Genomic DNA, 25,045 nt, shown 5'->3' on the forward strand with positions numbered 1-25,045 from the left:
TTTGGAGCAGGGAAATTAACAAGAATATTTTCGTTAACACTCATCCCTTTTCAAAATAAAACTGCACTGTCTTTTGTTATCAAAAATCTTTTAATCAGCTTGTTTTTTGTTTTTGGTGTTTCAGGCTTTTGACACCTTGTTTGAAAGAGAGGCTGTCATAAAATTTTTCACACCAGTCTATTTAAGATGATTTTTGCTTACTGAGGGCACTATTTGCTGTCTTGAACAGCAGCACTTCAAATGAGCAAAAAATTTTCTATAAGTTTTTTATACTCGGAAAGAAATTGTTGCAAAATGGGGGAGAATTTCGGAAGAATCAACACGACGTTTGGCGATTAAGTACGCATTATTTGGCGAGATTAGCGATCTGACAGTCGTTATTCGGCAAAGTTTCTAAATTAACATTCGTAATTCGGCGAAAACACACTTTTTACTTCCGGAATGGAAATTTTTTTCACGAAACATCTGGATTTGACGCAATGACGATCGACTACAGTAATTTCTGCTGCTTCCAGTGGCGACTTTTTTTTTAAACGGCAACTGACTCGCATTTGCACTTTAAAGCTTTTTTTTTTTTTTTTGAAGCCGAGCACAACTCAGGTCTATCGCCATGGGCAATTTACTACCTAGTGAGTTGTGCCGGAAGTGTAAGTATGTGTACCTAACAGTCTGAGTGCGTATTTAGTGTTGTGTATGATTTTTTAGTGCTGCCATCTATATCTCAGAAGTGAAGTGAGTGTAGTGTAGACTTACAACATAATATTTACATAACATGAAAATTCAAGCATTTACCATAAAATAAGGAAGATAGATCGCAACACCAGTAAGAATACGAATCAAGCACACCTCTGACAACATAAATACTTTAAGAGCAACACGTACACTCATAACACACATTCCGGTGTGTACCGATTCGTTGGGAATTCCGCAGACGAATATATACGAGATTCATGTACGGTTAAGAAGTAGTAATATTTAGTACTCTCAAATCTGTTTGACTAACGGGTCCTCGAGTATAAAAGGTACAGTAATTGACGAACACTTTTTTTTTTTTCTTTCTTTCAAACCGAGCACAACTCAGGTCTACCACCATGTATGGGTGATTTACTACCTAGTGAGTTGTGCCGGAAGTGTAACTGTGTGTGTACCTAACAGTCTGAGTGCGTATTTAGTGTTGTGTATGATTTTTTAGTGCTGCCATCTATATCTCAGAAGTGAAGTGAGTGTAGTGTAATGACTGAATATTTATACTGTTTGTAGGACTGTCGCTCTCTGTGCCGAGACTTTTTAACGGGGAGATCGGCTCGCATTTGCGCCTTGAAGTTGGGAACCACAGAAAACCAACTTCAGCCGACCATCACTGTGGTGACGATGGGGCTCGAACCCGGGTCCCCGCGATGCGAGTCCGTCATTATGACCACTCGACCACCACAGCGGCGCACTTTAAAGCTGAAAGACCATTGCAAACTATCTTCAGTTGCACAATCACGGATATTATCGGGGTTTCACGATGGAAAGGCCGATAGTTTAAATAAGGCGTACAGTGGAATATATATAAAACACGCTCTTAGAAAGAATCGTTTCACGGTAAGCAGGAACAAAAAATTTTTGGCGTCCTTTAAGAAATTCTGGACATACGAAGCAAAATTAGCTATTTGGCGCAGAAAAATACGAAAACACTATTGGAGCAGGATGGCACAAGATGTTAATTTTGGCGCGGTGTTCCTACCCCTGGAAACAGTATAATTTTGGCCTTCCCCCCCCCCCCCGTAATTTTTAACAGAAAAAAAGACTCAGCGGCCTTCCCCGGTAAATTTCCCATGAACCTTGTAAGCACCAACGTAGCGACTTTTTTTCGAGCCAAGGAATCGCCGTTTTGCGGTAGTCAATTCAAGATGGCTGACAAAGGGCACACAAAAAATTACAAAAAAATATATAATTTATAATATGAATTAACCTAATATGCGAAAATCGATAGAAATATATCGGGAAATACGGAAAATTAGGATGAAATGAACACAAAAATCGAATCAATAACATACGGGGTTTATAAATGCGGTTGATACAGAGTTTATGGATGTTGCTGTCAGGGCTACCTATTTTAGCGCGAAAACAAGTCGCCACGTTAGCGCTGACTCCTCCCGTAACTTTCAACGAACAAAAATAGTGAATTCGCCCCCATCCGGGACACCCGATTTACCATGGCCGTAATACAATTGTTTTTTATGGAGGGGAAACGTAATTTTACTGCCCCTTGACTGTGAAGTTCGATAATTTTGCAAAGAAATTTTTATTGCCTTTTCTAAAATATACCATTCCATCAAAAACGCCGTCCAAGGCATTGCCCCCCCCCCCCGCTTTTGGATCTGATCACGGTATGTAGCAATCCGGGTCGCAAGTACGAACGAAAATTTACTATCGCTCGGGGCCGGTATCCACTCTTTTTAACAGAAAATGAGTAAACTCGGCACCTTTCCTCGTTCAACACCCGTGGAACCAGACCCCCGCCCTCTCCTATTGCGGTCATAACAGACTCGAGACAAACGTTTTAATAACTTCCGAGGTCTAAAAATAAGATTTTTTTACACATCAAGAATGGCACGCAAGATGTCGATATTTCTTGGGGGGCAGAGCGTACCGACTGAGCTGAAGAAAAACAATGATCAGAAGTTCATTTTGAACTCTTTTTCCATAAAAGTTGCAAAAACAAAAAACAAGATCATTTTCGTTCATCAAAAATACGGCCGGCAATCAAAAGGGAGAAACAAATCGAATCCCGACATACATCCATGCGGAAAAAATAGATATCTCACCTATAGAGAAAAAACCAGTCTATATATCCGTGCTCCCGTGAGGGTACGCCCCGCCGATTTGCATACAGCGTCGGAACAACCGGTTCCCGCACGTGCATGGAGAGCAAAAAAAAGGAAAACAATCCAACAATATTAAGTTAACAATCAGTATCGTGAAGATGCTCTAAATTAAGTTACGGCCCGGGCATAAAAAAAATTAATATTAGGCCCTTTAAATTAGGGAAAAAATATGAAGTAGGGGCCAAAGGCGCGCTCGGTGTGCCCATCGTTAAATCCGCCTCTATTTACGGCTCGCATGCACGTTAACTGAGTTTTTATCAGCCTGATGACCAATTTTCATCTGATTTGGAAACCCTTGTGTTAAACTAAATGTTGAATTGCAGGATTCTGTGATCTTTTCATAAATAGTTCTCCTTTCGATCAAATTTGGGGGTACTGTTTCTTGCTGAGATTTAAATCCAGTTAGAAAAATAGTACGAATTTTATTTGTCGATAGATCGCGATTTTCAATCGGATGATTTTTTTTTATTGTAAGTAAATTCAAAATACATGCGAGCTTCTTTAACCTTGGCCAGCTACAAGAGTATTCTCCAAAGCGTATTAATACGCTTAATACGTATTCATAATACGCGTCTTTAATACGCGCTGCGCGTAAGTTAGCTTCTGCACGGGCTCTCTAATCGTCATTTCAAATAACATTTTAAAAAATTAACAATAGAACAAACAACAAATGTAACTTGCTCGATGCTCCAAGAAAGGAATTCGGCCCTTATAGGACTAAAATTTTTTAAAACAAATAAAATAAAGGATCAATTTTAAAATAAGATGAAAATGAAAGAACGAGTGAGCACGTGGGGAAATAAGAAAGAATGGTAGTATAGGGGGGAAAAAATTCTTTGTTGTAAGTACGCCTTTTATGCTAGTTTTTTTTCCGACCGGCTTTTCCATAAAATGACGATTCTTTAACCAAGGAGCTTTCTTTTTCCAAGCGCCTTGAAATCAAGTTATACTGACGTCACACGGTATGCTCCCGGGAAGATAAGATGCCTTCGATCGTAGTTCAATGAAGGGAGGGAGAAAATTAGCGATATTGAACAGGTAAAGTTCCTCCTTGAAGAAAAGAAAAACACTGACAGCAGAAAAGCGCGCGAGACCGAGGTTTTTTTGCTAAAAAAGTGGAAAAAGTGACCTGGGCCTGAAAATACGTAATAAAAGTGACCAGTTTCTAAAAAAGTGACTTTTAGTGAAAAAAGTGACCCGTGCCGAGCCCTGCTCGATATTTGTAGGGGGTCACGTTCCCGGTGGTGATAACGAATACAGAAAATTCAAGAACATTAGACATCTGGTTGACGTCTTTTTAGACAACGAGTTAACAAGGCTTCCCTCTTCTTTTTTTACATATGGAAAAACGTAGCATAGAGGGATGTCATTTCCTATGTGATGGAAACAATCCATTACCAATTCATACTTAGCAGTCAGATTAATCCCCTCTCCAATTGAAGTCTGAATTGCTGTTAACTAATTTCCCAATTCTTCTATGTCCACTTCATTGACTCCTTCTCCACCCACCCGCTTCGCTAACGCAACAGTATCTTTAACAACTTTTTGGGCTGGCTCCGCAGAAATTTATGTGCGCTCAAACACATTGTGGACAAAAGTTCTTCCAACAGGAGATGACTATTCCTTTTTTATAGCTTCCACAGCTTTAGCATTGAAGCAAATAACATCAGTAACATTCATCCATGATTTTAAGACGTTTCCTGCATTTGCTTGTTCGATCACGTGCACACCCAATCATTTAGTGAAGTTTACAGCAAGACATAAATGTTCATATCAGGGTTGTAAAAAAACCTGGGTTTTTTTTAATAAAAAAAAACCCAGCCCAGATGAGTTTTTCTAAAAAAGCCGGGTTTTTGGGCAAAATGGGGAAAAAATGTTATTTTTTTGTCTCTTGATATTTCAATTATGAAAGTCTCATGTACCTGTATAAAACAGTAAGGCAAACATGTAAATATTTTTGAATGAAAATCCTGTTTATATACATTGGTTTACTTCTTCACAGAGGTTTCAATTTATTTATACAAGGATTTGTGTGTTGTGTGTGTGAAAAATTATTGTATATTATAAATAAGCAATAATTTTTTAGATATGTTTATCACATACTACATATTGGTATAATATATATATATTACATATTTAAGTTCATGGTTACATTCTTTGAGGTTTCTTGAAAATTTTAATATGCAAATTTCGCACCTGAATGCTTACAGAAGAATTATAAAAAAGTGTTTGTGATTCCAAGAAATTATCACATTTTCACTCCCAAAAAAATCTTTTAAAAGTACTGCAAAATATAGGCCTACATATTGTAAACACTGCACTACGCAACAATTTTTGGAATACATAAACTAACTTTAAAATAAAATTTAAACCTGAAAGCAACACATTTTCTTCGAAAACAATTTTGCCCAAAAAACTCAGCCTGTGGGGGGGGGGGGGGGATGGATATCTACCCAGGTAGCAAATTTTACAACCCTGGTTCGTATAACATTTGAACAGGCAGCTGAATGCTAATTGTGGAGTTAGAAGGCATACAGAGGACATAAGCACTAGCAGAAATTTCAGGATGGTTTTTAAAATGTTCATTTAACATGTGCAATTCACATTTTGTTTCCGATACGAGAATTAGACTACAACATATTTTTCACAGCATACTGAAGAGACAATATGAAATCCGACTGTACTAACAAGGAAAGGGTCCCAAGGTGTCATCCTAAAAAAATTATGGAAAAATTTAAGCACACTCATCTCAACCAGAAATACATAACAAAAAATAATTAAAAATGACAACAGTTGGCTATTACATCGGATCATGGTCAAAACAACGTTTCACAGAAGTTTCGTTACATAAATTCCCACATTTATTATGAAGTACTGTATCTCAGTGTCTTATTAGTGTTACTCTATAAATAAAATAACCTATTTTATAAGCCTATGCATTCAATTTTAAGGTGAGAAAATTCATAAAATTATAAAAACTGTACAATTACTTAAATATTTCTTGATAGAAACTTAACAGAAAAAAAAACCACTTATCTTACAAATTATTTTAATTCTGTATAAATTTAACGACACATTTTACAAAAACAAAAGGAAATAATGGCATCATTGCCCCTTTTTTTTTGTCCATATATTGGTTTTATAATCACAAATTTCCCATTTTTCAGATATTGAAAGAACAACTTTTTTTGACATGATTTGAATGAAGCAAATCAAGGGAGATGATACCTTTGTTTTGCTTCATTCAAATGCTTTTGGCTTTTGAATATGCTTTTGAATGCTTTTGCATATGGCTTTTTTTAATTCTATCCACAACTCACCCCCTATATCCTTCTCCAAACATGGTATCCTAAAACTTTTGAAAAAACTGAAACCCCATTCTGTTGGCCCTGACGACATCCCAAATTCTATTCTTAAATTCTGTGCTGATGAAGTCGCCGACTATCTTTTAATCCTGTTCAATGTTTCACTAAATTCTGCTACCCTCCCGAATGACTGGAAAATCAATAAAATTATTCCTATCCACAAAACGGGTTCACTTTCCAATCCCCTTAACTTCAGGCCAATAGCAATCACTTCCTCCTGCTGTAAAATCTTCGAGCATATTGTAGCAAAAGAAATCCGTATCCACTTAGACTCCATCAGCTTCTTTTTCCCCAACCAACACGGCTTTAGACAATCTCTCCCTACTACCTCTCAACTGGCCCTCTTCATCCACGACCTCTCTGAAGCCATTGATAAAAACCTACAAACTGATGTCGTATTCCTAGATTTCTCTAAAGCCTTTGATAAAGTTCCCCATGATAAACTTCTTCTCAAACTCTCCCGCCTTGGCCTTAACGTTCAATTACTTAATTGGGTGGAGGCTTTCCTAAAACACCGTAAACAGTTTGTTCATTTTAATGATCATAACTCGTCATCCGCCTCCGTAAAGTCTGGGACCCCTCAAGGATCGGTCCTCTCCCCGTTACTTTTCCTAATTTATATCAATGACCTTCCTCAATCCGTCAACTGCACCACTAGACTTTTTGCTGATGACTGTGTAATTTATCGTATCATTCACCATCAATCTGATCAAGAACTTCTCCAACATAACCTGGCTTCCATCGCCGACTGGTGTTCCCTATGGCAAATGCCAATGAATATCTCAAAAACGGTTCACATGAAAGTTACCCGTAAACTTCTTCCTCTTGAATACTCCTACTCCATCAATCATTTACCGTTATCCCAATTTTCACATATCAAATACCTTGGTGTCATTATTTCAGCCGACCTACGTTGGAACAAACACATCGACTACATTTACCAGAAGTGTCTTAACAAACTTTTCTTCCTCCGCCGCAATCTTAAACACTCTACTCGGGATATCAGACTTCTCTGTTACCAAACTTATATATCCCCCGTCCTCTCCTACGCCGCTGAAATCTGGGACCCTTACACCTCCAGTAATATAGACAAACTTGAAACTATTCAAAATAAATCTGCCCGATTTGTTCACGACTGCTGGTCATCTTTCATTTCTGTGTCCGAACTTAAAAATGAACTTCATCTCCTCCCTCTCTCTACTCTTTGTTTCATCTCTCGATTAACATTGCTTTATAAAATTTTCCATGGTCAGTTCAACATGGATACTTCTGGTATCTTAGCCAAACCATCCTACATCTCTAGAAGACTCGACCATTCCCTTAAAATAAAACCTATTTTTGCTTCCACTGACTGCTTTAAATACAGCTTCTTTCCTCATACCATTGGTGAATGGAACAAACTCCCAAGCTCTATTGTTGAATCTCCCTCTATCACTAGTTTTTTATCCAACATCAAACAATATCTTTGTCATTCTCAATCGCATCCTCTTGTATAGGCCCAAGGGCCAACAATATTGTATAAATAAATAAATAAATAAATAAATACCAATCAAAATGTACTGGCAAGATTTTTTCACTGAAAATTTGCTAAGCGAGGTTGACCCCTGCAATGGAGGCGATATAACAGGATTCAACTGTACATGAAAAAAACCCTTCCATCCTCCAATTTCTCTTTCAGAAATTATAATTATTTTCCTTTCTTTCTCTGAGCTGTGCCTGATCATGTGTTGTTTGAATGACATTAACATGCAGGATTTCGAATTCATTCTTGTCCCCCCCCCCCATCGGAATTCAAAACATTAATATTTTAATTTTTTTTTTTGATTGACTTATAATAATTCTGCCAGATTTGTAAATACATTTGTGCATATTTAAATAAGTACAATTAGTGGTAGAAATTTTCAAAACGTCACCTCAGGACCCTTTCTTCAGAAAAACATTCAAAGCAGGAAACCCCTATTATTAATTCTGAACACAACGATATGAATTACCTCAATAATACCGTCGGGCTCCATTCCAGGAGGACCATCATATTCCTTTTTGCTACTCTCATCAGGACCATTTCTACAAAAATAGTAAAGGAAAAAAATTCTTGAAAATAATATTACAACAATCAATTCAGGTGAAACAGATTTAGGTTTTAATACACAGTTTTGACAGATCTTTAACTAAAAAAAACTTGAAAGTATCATACTTGAACAATAAGGGATTCACGAAATGAAATCTCCACCCACGTATGACCCCAGTCAGAGAATTTGAACATTACATCACTATCGGTATGCACGTTATATAACATGGGGGGGGGGGGGAGAGAGAGAAGGAGAAAATGAATGGACACCCAACAAGAAAATCACTAGACTTTACTAGGAGTCTGTTCAGATGACATTTGGGCCCATTTTCCAGACCATTCATAAAAAATCTGAATCTTAAAAACGAACCCTTCACAAAATAAAAATTAATGAAACCATATAGTTTGGCATTTCATTTATTTTGTGATTTAATTAACTAGATTATTTTGCTTCCCCCAGAACATTATTATCTTCACAGAAAATACGGCCCCAATTTTTAGAAAAACAGAACTCTACAAGTTATATTTTTGTGAAAAAAAGTCTGGAAAGACCTGTTTACTCCTCCTTAAAAATAAGAAAAATTATTTTCAATTTTCTGATCATGTTACAAATTTGGGATATTTAAGAGCTTTTCAGGAATCTGGAAAGCAAATTGAAGTTAGGGAATCTCCCACCACCACCTGGAAGTTGAGTGGTTAAGGGAGCTAGCCTCCCTCTGACTGAGCTGGTCTGGGTTAAAATCCCAATTTGGGCATGAATGTCTACTAACACATTAACAAATTCCCTGGATAGATCGTAAGGATCTCTTGTGAATACGTGAGGATCACGTTATTAAAAAAGAGTTACGGAAGAGCTAACACACAACTTCACTATAACTTTCATATAAATGGTAGGAATGAAGTTGCCAAACATTTGTAAGGATCCTATTATGCTAAGCACAAATTGAGCTGTGTACAGCATTCGCGACACGATGCAGGCAGCACTGTTTTGCAGCCAACGGAAATCAAAAAGGCAGCACAAATTGAGGCATGATGCGACACTACGCTAATCGTGTATACGCGCTCATTCATTGGAGATGCTGTTGTACTGCAGATTTTCGTATCCCACGTGCACGATTCTTTGTATTCGGTAAGGGTTTCTTTTTTTTTTTTTTAAAAAAAGTAATTTTTATGGAGTTTGCATTCTCTTACGAAATATTGTTTAAGCAATGTTATTTACATAAACATGGCATTATCAATTATTTCTTTTAATTCCTGAATTATTTTATTTCTTTTGAATTTTTATTAAATATTATTCTTTCATTAGCTGTAAATTTTTTCATTATGGATTTTAATTTCGGAATTCACACATTATGGGATTCATTAATTTCAAGATTTCCATTGATACACCTAATTTTCACTAATTGTTTGATTGCTTAAAAATTCTGAATTGTCATTATTTTTGAATTTTCATTAATTTTTATCCATCCAGTCAAGTTTTCATTAATTTTTTGAGAGAAAAAAACAAATCCACTTTTATATTTTTAATTAGCCTACAAAATTTTCATTAAGTTTCTGAATATTTGGCTTTAATTCTAAATACTCATTATGATATTTTGATTGATGGAGGTGGTATTTTTCATTAAAATCTGAAATTTAATTATTAATTTCACTAATTCCGCAGTGTTTCATTAATCTAGTTTTTCATTATATATGAATTTTCAGCAGTTTCGGCATTATTTATTAATTTCAAATTTTGATCAATCCTTCCATTTGTTTTGACTTTTCACAAGTTCCACATTTTCATTCATTAAAGGAATATTTTAAATTCATTTCGAAATTTTATTTTCATTCACATTCCAATTTTTATTAAATAATATATAACAATATTTAATTTTATGAACATTGTTTGATTCATTAAATTTTTTCCATCTTCAATTTTCATTAATTCACGTGAATCTACCTTTAGTTTTTTTAATTACAGAATAATTTTCCTTTGCTTCCGAATCATTATTAATTATACCTCCTCAATCAAGGCATAAATTAAAATAAATCCCGGAAAAGTAAAAAAAAAACCACATTCAAGACCATTTTTTCACAAAAACCAAGTTTGGCTTCAAAGAAATTTGGCTGGCCCCTACATTTTTCTTTGATTTATCAAGCTATGCCTTTGACTGCTATCCTTGCTACCCCTTAACGTGAAGTCCTCATCACCAAGTGATATCCAAACCCTTGGCTCCTAAAATTACGGTGAAACCAATACTTCATATAACAATAAAAAACCCATTTACAACATTTTTCAAATCCTTGTTTGGAATTACACAGGCTTGTCATTTGTGGAGGTGGGGCGTGCACCCCTGACTTCAAAAAAATACATTAGAAATAATATATATACACATTGAGTATATGTTTCCCCCAGAAAAAGTTGAAATGACGGTCCTGGAATTAGATCTAATCTAATGTCAAAGTGCTCTCAATACAATATTTCACATCCTTTTGCTACGATAAACCCCTCTATAACAATATATATTTTGAGGGGTTCCCAACAAAATCTTCTTGATCATTTCCCTGGACAAAACTCCGGAAGAAAGAAATATAATTCAAAGCCTTGCCAAAGTTCGAATTTTAGTTTTTCAAAATTAAGTTTTTCCCCTTCAGAAAACATTTTCCCGATTTATTAAATATTTGCATATTTTCCTGATTTTTGCCAAATATTTTTCATTTTCGTCACATATTTCACAACTTCCTAGGGTGTCTAATAACACCAGTATTTGGTACCACCTGATTATTGAAAATATTTAAGTTTTTGGTATCTCTACTTTTTGTGAGATTACGATAAACCTCTTCACAAGGGCAATATATCTGAACTTTCTTTTTGTGCCAACTAATCAATTAAAACTTGTTGCAATAAATACTCAAAATTGAATTTTTTGACAGCACTAACAACGACAATTTAGAAAGATACCAAGAGCAACATAAATTTGATGTCACATGATGATAATGTTGCCTCGTGACATAACGATACAATACCCCCTACGATATTTTTTCCTCGGTCCACATAGTATTGCTCTATTGATGTCTCACTATATATGAATACAGTAAAATCTAGAGAAAAACAATACTCTGCAGACAAGGGAAAATATTGTTGTAGAAGAGTTATTGTTATATCGAGAGGCAGCAGTTCAACTTTAGAGTATATGGCTTATTCCGAATAAGACTTGAAAAATATTGTTATAGAGGGATCTATACTACCACATATAATAGTACCAAAGGATGTTTAGAGGTGTCGCGAGTTTGATATCAGATTCACTCGTGTCAAAAAATTTCCTGACTACCGAAAAGATTACTATTACAGATAGTGCTACACTAACCTCTGAGTAAGTATAAAAGGGAGAAATGTCAGATGCTGCCGTTTCTAATCAGCAATAAATTGCAAATTACAGTTTTCGGTTAAATTTACCCTCGTGTACGGAAAATGACCATGATGCGAGAAGAATGTGTGTGTGTAAGTGATTTTCTTAAATTCTTAAATTATATGAAAATGTGCAATTAAATGTTGGCAGAGTTAACCCTAAATATATAATCATAATTATCAAATCTAAACTTTCCAATGACCATAAATGACGAAAATATAATTAAAATTTGGAATTCACTGATTTTATTTCTACCCTGGGCTACACACAAGGCCCAACTTTGACATGAGGAGGCCCAGAACAAGGCCGGAATTAAGGGGGGGGGACCTATAACTGGGCTAGATATTTGGTTAGTCAGTTAATATCTTACGGCCAAAGAGCGAAATTGGCAAAGTTGATCTGGCCAATGTCAGAAATTCCACAGAATTTCGGTTGTCATATCTGGTTCCTTTGATCGTGAGGGTTGAAAGAACTAACCATAATTATCACACTGGTGACCCAAATCATACCTTTTCTTTAGCGAGGGTCTCTAACCACTACACAAACATACTGGCTGAAACCCAAAATTGCTAGGTTCAACAATAGCTGATTCAACTGGTAAATTTCCGGTTTTAGACACAACACATACATATGACCAACCCTGGAATGAGTGCAGCCTTCCCTTAATCCTCACTACTTCCTAAACCATTTGAACCAAGACCCTCAAGTGATATCTGACCCACGGGCTCCTAAAATTATAAGCATATGCACAATTAAATGCAATATGAAGACTGAATATATGACCATATTCAAGGAAAACATTCATTTTCACATTCACCATCGTTAGTAGAAAATTGACATTATATCAAGTGGTCGAGGTATCGACAGGAAAACATTTAGGACTTTACAGTACACCAACTCCTGTCATATCGCAAGGAAAGCCTGGTGCGATCGTCAAAGGTCATATTGCCATACAGCAATTTACTACTGATTGGGATGCAAATGAATGCACCACCTGTATGGTAGCCTCAGGAAAGTCATTATCTATATTCTTTCTCCCCATTAAAACCTTCAAGATAGATGAGTATCTTACCACAGCGCCACTCGGTTAGGACTACTAGAGCCTACATCTTGTCATTATAACGAGCACAGACTGTATTTAATGTGCAAAAACTTCATTTAGAAATGTGAACTTGAACCCTTACCTCTTCCCTGGGTTTTACACAGGGCCTGAATTTGATGGGAAATCCCTGTACAAGGCACGAACCAAGACAACCTGTGCTTTCCCACAAGGGTAGGGCTTACAGGGATCGGGACGAATATATTTTTTTCATGTAAAAAAAAATTCACTGTAAATTATAAGAAAATTCCAGACAGAAGGGTGTCAGAAAAGTGTCTGGCCCGCTAAATATCCCAGCATAGGGGCCCTACTCCAAGATGCGGGAGTCCACCGCAACTGGGATTAAGAATATTTGGTTAGTCAGCGGATACATATTCAAATTATTGGGGGCCCTGGGTAAATGACCCCCCCCCGGGGGAAATCGGGCCCTGGTTTCACGATATAAAATTAACTAGTCACAAGATACAATGCTGTATCAATGTACAATATATACAATGTGTTACAGCTATTTCATAAATAAATCATAACAGTTAAAAGTTACGTAAATACTATTCAAATCTAATTACATAGACATGATAATCAACACGTGAAAAGGGTTGACAACCTGTTTTGTTTCTGATCCACAGACATGGGTAAAATAAAACGATAAAAGAAAAAGTCTATAATAGATCAAAAGCCATGTTCAACATTGTAAACATTCACAAACACCACAACGTGGTCTACATTCGAAATATTTATATCAAATCTCAAAATAAAACATCAACAACATGGCACGAGACATGATATCGAGACCAGCTAAGCCTAATGTAATGTGTGCGTAAAAGCGAATGAAAAGGAAAAAAAAAAATATCGCCATGACGGGGGAACGTGCTTTTCCGCCATACGGTGATCTCGAGACTTATTTTAAACTGGAGACAATCAATTACAAAGACTTAACATGATTCTTCCTGCAATTAAAAAATCGTAATGAGTGCCTCGTAAACATTACAAAAATAGATTACAGGGATGTTTTCCCTCTTAACATGATTTTATTTACCTTGATTCTTCGTATATTTGAGACATGTTTTCAGCGTAATATCGCGAAACCAAAGGAGTGAATTTTGTGGTGACACGGCGTAGCAATATCAGTAAATCTACCGTCTTCGTTACCCGGACTTAGTCATTAGTTATATATCCGGTATCTACATCACGCTGATTGGTCGGTTTGAGACGTCATACTTACTTTTGACCATATGACCTACATTTTGCGGGACATGCCAGTCATTTTTGATTGTCTGACCATATTCTTTGAGGAAAAATACCGGACACTGGAATCCTGCATGTCTATGCTGACCATATTTGGTCTAGGAAAATATGGGACATCCAAATACGGGGAAATACGGGACATCGCTAATTACCGCCAAAAATTATGCCAAAGTAGGCAAATTTGCCAACTATTGCTAAGTTCATAAAAAGTCGTCAATCACGGGAAATGAAGCGCTACTGCAAATTGCAGTGAATTTGGAAAAAAACATGACAAGTATGCAAAATTTAAATTCTTATTTAAAGTCGTAACAATCGTAATGTAATTTTTGTTGTTGGGAAAAATAATTTGAATCGTTAATTTGAGGAATAAAAAGTCGAGTTGGCTTCGTTGAAAATACGTGGAAAACAGGGACATTTTTGCAAAAAAGTCGGGACGGCCAGAAAAACAGACAAAATTGTCCCGGGAATTACACGAATGCCGGAAAATTGCCAACTATCCCAAGAAAAGGAGCCGCCCTCGGGGGTGTGCAACTGGTATGGTCGCACTGGAGGTCATGACTGCCCCCCCCCCGCCCAACACGCACTTTGTGAGACTACACATTCATGGTAAATTATTGGAAACTTTTACCAATTGTCTAATTATTTCTTTCATCAATATTGCGTGTTATTGTGTTATTAATTTCATTAATTCTTGATTTTCATAAATTTTCTCTCCGTCTGTTATGAATTTTCAATCACTTCTGTGTGTGTGTGTGTGGAATTTTTTATTTCATCAATTTTGGAATTATTTCTTTCGTTCTGAATATTATTCATTCTGTTATTCATGTTATTCATTCTGAATTTTCATCAATTCTAGAATTATTTCTCTCAAATTTTCATCAATTCTGGATTTTTAGTTGTGAACTTTCAATAGTTGCGGAATTATTTATTTCATTAATTCTGACGTTTTCACCGATTCTGGAATTATTTCTTTCATTAATTCTGGAATTAATTTTTTCATTAAATTTGGAATCAATTATTTTATCAATTCTGGAATTGTTTCTTCCATTTCTTCTATTTGTTTATTATTTTTTCATTAATTCTGAATTTTCTTCGATTCTAAAATTATTTCTATGATTAATTCTGGAATTATCTCTATCATTAATTCTGGAATTATTTCTATCATTAATTCTGGAATTATTTCTATCATTAATTCTGGAATTATTTCTATCATTAATTCTGGAATTATTTCTTCCATCAATTTCTTCCATTAATTATCCTAGAACCAATCCTAGAATTTTCTCGTCGATTAATTCTGAATTTTTATAAATTTTAGACTTTTTCTTTCAAAAGTTCTAAATTTTCATCAACTCTGAAACCACTTCTTTCATTAATTCTGAACTTGCATTTGGTGCGGGAATTATTTCCTTTCAAATGTTTTTAATTCATCAATTATAAAATTTTTATTAGTTTCGGAAAAATTGTTTGTAATTATTTTAAAATTACCTTCAGCGCTGAAATTTTCATCAATTGTGTTCATTCGTATTTAACTGCGCGTTTAACTTTTTTTAATAGAAATTTTTTTTTTTGCATTCCTGTGTATTCTGAAATAATAGATGTGGATTCCCCCTTCCCAAAATATATAAAATCTGACAAATGGAGTCAAATATTTTTGGTGTCCTGAAGTTGTTTACCCTCTACGATTCACTCCCATAAAAAACGCATGGAATTTTTTTTTTTTTTCACAAAAACGGACGTAAATTGGAGTTGTTAGCATATTTTGTGTATTGAAACAATACATCGACGCAAGAATTTAATTAATCAAAGTAGATTTTTTAAACAGTTACAATGACAAATTAAGGACAAAATACAATTTTCCTTCATTTTATATTGCTATCTATAAACCGATAAAATTTTGCTTAGCACAAAGTTAAATAGTTTCTTTAAATTTTATTTCCAATTCCCTCGATTTGGTGTGATTGTATAAATCTCCGAACTTGTAAAATTTCAACAGGTCTTAAAAAATGAGACCGACAAGGAATCAACTCTTTCTAATGAAAAAAAAAAAAATATTGCACAAATATAGTCGTATTTTGCACAGAAAGGACGATAAAAGAAGTACTTTCTGAAATACCAAAGAAATTGGTATAGTGGTTTTTTGACTATGTAAAAAATTTGGCACTAAGTATATTCAAATATACACTGAACTGTAGAGGGTTCAGAGACGAACCTCGCTATTATTTTCGAATCGGTCCCCACGTTCGGTAAGGGCTCCCCTGCTCACAAATGATGCTGAAGAAATCTGCAGGATAACATTTATGGTCATAAAAGTTTTTTAACATACTAATAAGTTCAGAAAAAAATTTTAGTCTTTGATTTCACAGTGCGAAATTAAAATTCAAGTCTGCTCTACTGAAAATACGGGAGGGGGGAAAGTAATATTTTTATTGAAAAAAAAAAGTCGGGATGGATAAAATTTTACGTGAAAATACATTATTGTCCCGAGAAACACTGATCATATGATCACATCAGTCATTCCGATTGTTCTCATGGAAATGTCCCTTATTTTCAAAAAGTTTACTTTAATTTTTATTCCTTACAAAAACCTAGACTTAATTTTTTAACTTGTAAATCATGGTCATGACCAGGGCAGTAACTTGGGGTTTTTGAGTGCGGTAAAATATTATTTTGTCACCCTCACCACTAAAAAAACAATAATTTTATAATGTTTTTGTTTCCAACCAGGACCATTTCCACAACTGGGGGGGGGGGGGAGCAGGCGAGTCTGGTGCCCCCAGGCCATGGACCAGAAGGGGTTGCCGAATTCTTCCTTTAATTGCTTCTGCATTTCTTCTCCATGAAAGGGGTGGCAAAATTTCGGGTTGCCCCGGGGAACATAGTATAGTTCAGGCCGTGTTCGACTAAAATCTGCCGCCTCCTAAATTTTACGGCCTGGTCAGTTACCCCCATTTGCCTGTTACCCCTCTAGTTTCACGATGTAAATGCAAGTATCCATCTTTCATTTTTATCATATTGGACGGTTTTTTTTGTAAAATTCATTTTGATTCATTGTGATTTGTTGACAACTGGCGATTTCCCGTAATTGAGATCAAAGTTTTCCATATTTTTCTCGAGGAAATGTCGAGGGCTCATTTTTTATTTGATTGTTAGGTTCAGTTTATATTGCAAAATACCTGGATCTTAAGTCCTAAATGAACTTCTTAACGATCACGAACAAGGAAATCAGTTTTATCGCTGATACTTCGAGTACAGAATTACGTCATCATCTAAATTAGTTGCCAGTATAGCCACTAGAATCTAGTCGCCTTAGTTGCCAGAAGCCAGTAATGTGCGGGGGGAGGGGGGGAGGGGGGAGGGAAGAGGCCTACAATTGATATTCTATATCGATACCATGGACAAACAATAAATGACTCATGTTGTGAATTTTCTCAAATTTCAATTATATTGTAATTCAATTATATTGTAATTTCAATTATGATGTAAATGGTATAGATACACTGATTCTCATTTCTATTCATCAAAAAAGAAGTGTTCTGTTCCTTGTTACGAGTAAATTATCAATCAGATAAATTCCCAAGCGATAAGATAATTTTCGTCGCCTAGTCCGTAGATTTGATGTGAACGCCACGCCGAATAACGTTTAAACGTGTCTTCCTACGCGATGATAATTTTAGTGTAGCCTTTCGATTTATACTCAAGATTATCATTGAATAGGTAGATAAAACTTATCATGTTATCGCGTAGAATGTCACTGTGAAACTCCGATTTTGTTTATTTTACTGGTTGTAACAATATAAAGAGCGATCTATTTTTTTCACCGGAAGCATGAGTGTCGGCATTACGTCATTCATAGGAATTTTTAAATGCGTTGGATCGATGAAGCTCATCCCTGTTGTATCGATATATCGACATTGAAGATTCAGATACGACATGACCATATTTCATAGAGAAAATAACGTAAAATTCAATAATAAAAATAACACAGTGCGTGCAAATACAATAGAGATTTTTGTGAATTTTTCGCCAAAAAAATTCTGCCAAATGTTAGTGAAATTACCCAATGTCATCAAGAAAATTACCAATTTGGCAGCTTCAGCTTTATGCAGGGCCGCAAATATAGGTGTTTAGTCAGCCGGGAGACAAGCCTGCATTTTGGCGCCCCCCTGTTAAGGTAGAAGAATAGGTTAAAGGGGTGAAAACAAGCACCCGGGGCAACACACCCACCTACACCTCCTCTATTTGCGGCCCTGGCTTTATACAATGCATGAAATTCTGATTTATGAATTAATTATGGGACATGTTCGAGCACCCACAGCACGCACTTCATGACGACCTTATATTGATGCATTTGAAGGGGAAATAGTGCTTGTTGTGATCTGAATGAAATGAAATTTTCAGAGAGAAGACTTTTTTGAAAAAAAGCTCAATTTTTTTGAATTTATAGAGGATGCAATTTCATCCACAATAGTGTCGCCATCTACATAACGATCGGGAAAACGATTCCTCTTGAATCCCAATTGTCATTATTCCTAGGGTCCCACCGTGACCATACATCCCGTATTTGCCAGGACAGTTCCAGTTTTTTCTGTTTTTCTGGCTGTTCCGACTTTTTTGGAAAAATGTCCCGGTTTTCCCGTATTTTCAACGAAGCCAACTTCACTTTTATTTTTCAAATCAACGATTAAAATTATCTTCCCCCAACCCAGAAATTACATTACGATAATTACGACTACAAATAAAAATATATATACTTCACATATTTGTCATACGTTTTTTTAATTCACAGCACTTTGAAGTGGCGCTTCATTTCCGTCGATTGGCGGCTTTTCTGTGATTGCTAGCACGATTTGGCAACTTTTCTGAGAGAGAAAAAATTTTCTGAGAGGAGGGGGGAGGCGTTGAGACAAGTAAGTTTGAGAACTCTACTATAGACCAGAGGGCTGAACAAATCTCTAAAAATTTACATGTCAAACCGGGCATGTAGCTTAACCACTTCACAATCAAGGATGTAACGCCAGTGTAATAAATTCAAACAAGTTCTTCCCGTTTGGTTTCACTCTCTCCTCATCATGGCGAAGCTTTGTTGCAACCCTATGATTTTATTTTCTTCTTGGTTTTTTTGTATATCCTGCTGATAGTGAATTTTTTCTCACTCATGATGTGAAATAATAAAAGAGTGAATTTTTAGAGAGAGAACAGGGGTAGGGTGAGGGGTGAAAAGAGTGTAGTAGAAAATTATTTGAGTGTAGAATTAAATCGGAACATTAGGAAATTTTATTTTATCAGGAATAGATGTTCCCAATCCATTTTAAAACTTCTTTATTTTGCGTTAGTAGAATCTAGATTGAGTTACGGCATTACATGTTGGGGTGGGACGTACGTCAGCAATCTTTCTTCACTTTTTGTCACACAGAAGTCCTTCATCCGTATCATTCTGAGTAAAAATAGACTCGCGCATACATTTCTACTTTTCAATCAATTAAAGCTACTCCCTCTACAACACTTGTACGTTTATAAAAGTTTAAAAATGTTTTATAAAAGAAGTGGCCATCTCAATCTGAAATTACACAAGTCTGGAATGCAATTTAGACGTCATACTATACAGGTACCAAGACCAAATAAAACTCGTTTCCAAAAATTTTTCCTTTATTTAGCTCCCAAAATATTTAATTTACTTCCTCAGTTAATAAAAGGACAATCTTCATGTACATCTTTTTTTACCAATTTAAAATCTTGGTTGTTAACTCAAGAAGATTTAAATTATCTGTTTGATATTGTAATGTAATCTTCTTTTATCTTGCATACGCTGCTAAATGGCAAATTTTTTTGTTTATCAATTCCATTCCTGTTGCCACTTATTTCTTGGTGTTATATATATGTGTGTTTTTTTTCTTTCTTTTTTTTCTCTCGTTATTATTTATGCCGACAGATATGTATCGGATATTGTTTTGCGGGCTCACAAGCTTGCTTAGCCCCCTAAATGTTTTGTAACTGTGTGTAAAAATCTTAAATAAAGGAAATTTGAAATTTAAGAAATTTCAAAAACAAATTGATTCATTAGCATAAAAAATATCGAAATGATATAATTTGTTTGTTTTTTAATCGAAATTTTGAAAGAAATACGAAAATTTGAAAGGAGAGATGGTGGTTACAGTTGAAAATCTAAAGTAAGTCAAATCGCTAATTATAATTTTCTGCGCTGTTGGTGTGGGAAAGAAGTCACACCAAGTAACAATTCACCTCGCTTATGGAATCGTAGCCTATTTAACATACGGCACCTCTCCCTCCATCCGGAAGACACGAGCTAGGATAGGATGGGCCAGATCATGCGACTGACAAACCGGGACAAATCCTGATAAAAACCAGGACATCTTGAAAAAAATTTATCGCAAGGGGAAGTTATATAAAGCAATGGATAAAATTATCTATTAGAACTATAATCCTAGATGTTATGCGGTATATGGGCTCGCCATTGCCAAAGTAAGGGGTTTTGAGGACGCGAGAAATCTTTGAACTGCCGAAATGAAAGGCACGAAATTAGGCGAAATTTCTCGTTATTGACGCTGTAAGGGTTGATTCTTTATTTGCAAACGGAACAAACAAGCCTCTCGAAAAAAAGCATTTCTAGATACTTTCTTTCTTTCAAACCGAGCACAACTCAGGTCTATCACCATGGGCAATTTATTATCTAGTGAGTTGTGCCGGAATTGTAAGTACCTAACAGTCTGAGTGCGCATCTATTGTTCTGTCAGATCTATCAGTGCTTCCATCTATATTTCCGAAGTGAAGTAACGATTGAATATTTGTACTATAGGCCTGCTGCTCTCTGTGGCGAGATTTTCTGACGGGGAGATCGGTTCTCGTATTCGCGCCTCGGAGTTGGGAACCACAGAAAACCAACTCCCACCACTGTGGCGCCAGTGGAGTTCGAATCCGGGACCTCACGCTACCAGTCCGTCACAAAGATGTCACGACCACCACAGCGGCATTTCTAGATATTAAGGCATCCTCTTTCAGTATAGGACGTCTATCTGCTGTAGGCCCTCCTATTATCACATGGGCCAGTGGTGCTTAAACTTTAGTCACCCGTGGCTCCCTTGCCAATTCACGATTCAGCTACACAAAATAGTTTAGTACAGAGCCGCTCTTAGGCGGTGTGGTCACACCGGGACACCCACACTTACGACAAGAATAATAATTACTTTCACAAATTTCGAATTTTCATCAATTCTGAAATAATTTTGTTCATAAATTCTCAATTTTCATCCATTTTGGAATTCCTCATTTCTATCTGGAAAAAGAAATAATTTTGGAATTCTGCATCTTCATCTGGAACGGTGATTCCCAACGTGGGGTTCACGCCCCACAAGGGGAGTAATTTGATTTTTAGTGGGGGGGGGGGCAATCGACTTTGAGAATGAGCTTATAAAGAATCATTCCCCCATTTTTATATCAGCTCAAAATCTTTTTTGTCAACAATTTCTTGATGACTTATTTCTTTCCTTTTTCTGTTTCAATGTTTTTTTTTGGAAGGGGTGTGATCAGGGGTTCTAAACGTTTTGTGTTTCACGGATAATTTGTTCCAGTAAGATGAAGTCCACTGACCCCCCCCCCCCCCCTCCCGCTCTTATGACATTCAATGATGTAAATGTGATAACCACAAGTGTTCTTCATTCTTCTATTTTAGCAGGAGTGCTAGGCAGAAGGACACGAATGGTTTCATTACCATTACATGTAGTTTTTATTTTATATATAATATTCTTTTTTAAAATATAAATATAACCAGCCAGAGCGAGTAAACCAAAACAACAAGACCGAAGTTGATCCTTAGCTAAGGCTCTCTTCAGACAATCCGCCATTTAAACTAATCCCACATTGCTCACCAAAATAGGTTTAGAGCAAGACGACTCGCCCTGGCAGTTATATGCACATGTATATGTATATGTGTGTATTTCTCTCTCTCTCTCTTTCTTTCCTCTATTTAAGTTCATCATGTATTTCATGTTCACAACACATGTGCGTACTCATATTGTCGTATTCATGCTGCTCACCGAATAAGGTACTAAGCGAGATGGACGGGTGATTCCCTAATTGTATATATTCTCCCACACAATATTTCTATATTTTATATTTTCATAAAATCCACCGGAGCGAGTGAACTCAACGCAATAAAACTGATGCTGGCTTCTAGTCCGCAAGCTATCAAACTCATTTGCTCACCAATAGGGTGTTAAGCGAGATGACTCGCTCTGATGGATATATATATACAGGGTGATCAGTGAATAAGCCCTTATTTCAAAATTAAATATCTCTACAACAAAGATCAATAGAATTATGCGGTAAACGGTACGTTTATTAGCAAACCTGTAAGAATGTTGGACAGAAATTTCGAAAATTTAGTTTTTTTTTGATTTTTTAAAATTTAAAAAAAAAAAAAAACTGGAGATTTTGGGGTTCCGAAAATCATCATTTGTGTGAAGAGAAACCACTGCATTCGCCTAAAGTTACTGCATCGGCTGCGGTATGCGCCATGTGCGCTGACAAATTGTTCCAAAATTGTAACGTAACGTTCAGTAGTAATCGTTTCTCGCACGAAGAAGGGGCCGATAATGCCTCTGGCGCATACCGCAGCCCATGCAGTAACTTTAGGCGAATGCAGTGGTTTCTCTTCACACAAATGAGGATTTTCGGAACCCCAAAATCTCCAGTTTTTTTTTTTTTTTTAAATTTTAAAAAATCAAAAAAAAACTAAATTTTCGAAATTTCTGTCCAACATTCTTACAGGTTTGCTACTAAACGTACCGTTTACCGCATAATTCTATTGATCTTTGTTGTAGAGATATTTAATTTTGAAATAAGGGCTTATTCGCTGATCACCCTGTATATTTCACAATAAAATTCTCATTTCGTGTGTGTGTGTTTTTTTTGTATCTTGTGCATATAATATGGCAAGTGTAAGATAACAGATGAGATGGCATGGGACTCCCTCCAATGGCTTTTAAAATATACCTCCATCGTACAGGGCCGTCTTAAGAGTATCATGGGCCCCCGGGCCAAGTGGTTTTTCGGAAGCCCTACCTGGTAAATCCTAAAATATTTCAACTGGACCTCATTTTTGTGAGGCTCCTCTTCTCTTGAGGCCCCCAGGCCGTGCCCGGGTGAGCCCATGCGTTAAGACGGCACTGCCATCCTTGTATGTGTACATTCACCCGTCTTAACGAAACCCCGAAACTTCTCTCCAACTCCGAACCACATCTCGTCTGTAATCACCAGAAAATTTGTTAATCGCGACAGTACCCAATTGTCTGGGGAAAATAGTTTGTAAAAATTTTGTATGTTTTTTTTTCTTCTGCCACGAAGCTGGGCTGGTAGAGATCTCGGCAACGGAGTAAGTCTAGTGGCAAAGTTCTGGCGTTCATTTATTCATGACCCCCCCCCCCCTCCCCTCGTGACAATAAAATGAAGAAAAATAAAGGCCACAGACCCTTTTAAAAAATAATATTCTGTATGTGGTGGCAATGTAAAAACAATCATTTAAGAATGGCCATACTCATTAAGAATGACCAGCATAATGGCTGTTATGCTGTGTTCGAGACTTTTCGTATCAGTTGACGTTTCGTCTACTCCCGCGGTGGACATCATCGATGTAAGTGACGGTAAGCAAGGAGACGAAACAATATCCTCTGAAGAGCGTTATTTACTGGTGCTTCTGCTGAAGCTCCACGAAATGTGCATCGTCGGTCGTTGTGACGTTAAACAAGAGACGTATCGGTGACATCGATAGTCGACGGTCTCCTGAGGACGTTGTTTCATCCCATTGCTTACCGTTACCTAGTACGATGATGTCCACTGCAGTAGTGCATGAAACGTATGTTGATAAAAAAACCTCGAACACGGTATGTGAAACCCCGAAAAATACAGATACTCTTCTAAACTCCGGGCCGTGAAAGCCTACCCTTTTCTGTTCAGTGAGTATTTTAGCTAATTGTTATCAAAACGTCGCAAAGGGAAACGTTTAATACTTTCACAGGGACAAAAAAAAAAAATTACATCAATAAAGAAAGTATCTACCTTCTTTGATATGAGAAGCTGGAAAAAATATTTATCGAATACATACTGAGATGTATTTTTTATTTGTGTGTATTGTTTTGTCCGGTTAACTATGAGCTTTAGTGTTTTTATCAAGCAAAAGGAGAAGGAAGTAGGATTCTATATATCTATATAGGAGCATTTAGAAGGAAGTAGGATTCTATAGGAGCATTTTAAAATAATAATTCTTCATATGATTTTGATATTCTGCTCTCTTTTCATCCGCAGCATTTATTTGTACAATTACACTTGATACTGTTAACATACATTTTTTTTAGTTGGCAATGTGCATTTTTTAATAAGTGAGTTGCTTATTGAAAATTTTTTTTTTTTGAAAATCATTGAAAATCATTTTTATTAAAGTAAATTTTAATTTTCTTTTAATTTTTAACTACCTTCAATTTTTAATTAATTTCAAATTTAAAGTTTTAAATAATTTTAAATTTCAATTAATTTTTTTAAAATATTAATTTTTATATTTTAAGCATGTTTGGCGTCTGCGGACACTAGGTTGGGCTTCACTGATCGAAACCTTTTCCAACGCATCACCCTGGATCCGCGCCGGCTCTGAAGTCACTCCGAGGACCCCTGGTTAAGAGAATAATTGCTTTTAACTAAATAAATTACCTTTCGTGGCTTGCTCAACGTGAATAGGAGTTTACGTTTGAATTTTAAGAATTAGAAGTAACGGGAAAAGAGAAAGAATTAGTGGGACGTAGTTCCCAGGTTGGAAAATTTAAAAGGATGCAAAGCGAAAAAAAACCTATTTTTGTATGTAAAAAAACCAAACTTTGTTATAGAACTATAGAACTATGAAGTTTCATTGGGGGGGGGGGGGAGGGTTTACCCCCTGACAAAAGTCCTAGTTACGAGAGGGCATCAGGATTTCAGACTTACTTTGGTGGGACGTGGTC

General features: G+C 36.1%; 1 protein-coding gene across 1 annotated transcript in view; it reads right to left on the reverse strand.

The window, feature by feature from the left end:
• The window catches only part of LOC149081763 (eukaryotic initiation factor 4A-I-like), a 28,976-nt gene extending 15,056 nt beyond the window's left edge, over positions 1 to 13,920 (reverse strand). The window contains exons 1-2 of the mRNA XM_089237199.1: positions 13,834 to 13,920; positions 8,230 to 8,302 (exon numbers count right to left, since the gene is read on the reverse strand). Coding sequence (XP_089093325.1) covers positions 8,230 to 8,302; positions 13,834 to 13,859 — 99 coding nt within the window. The 5' untranslated portion in view covers positions 13,860 to 13,920. The remainder of the gene's footprint in view (positions 1 to 8,229; positions 8,303 to 13,833) is intronic.
• Positions 13,921 to 25,045: the final 11,125 nt, after the last annotated feature.

The sequence above is a fragment of the Pholcus phalangioides genome, unplaced genomic scaffold, assembly GCF_987345545.1.
Source record: "Pholcus phalangioides strain wild (caught in Gottingen) unplaced genomic scaffold, Ppha-v1.0 ptg000009l_1, whole genome shotgun sequence".
Taxonomy (NCBI): domain Eukaryota; kingdom Metazoa; phylum Arthropoda; class Arachnida; order Araneae; family Pholcidae; genus Pholcus; species Pholcus phalangioides.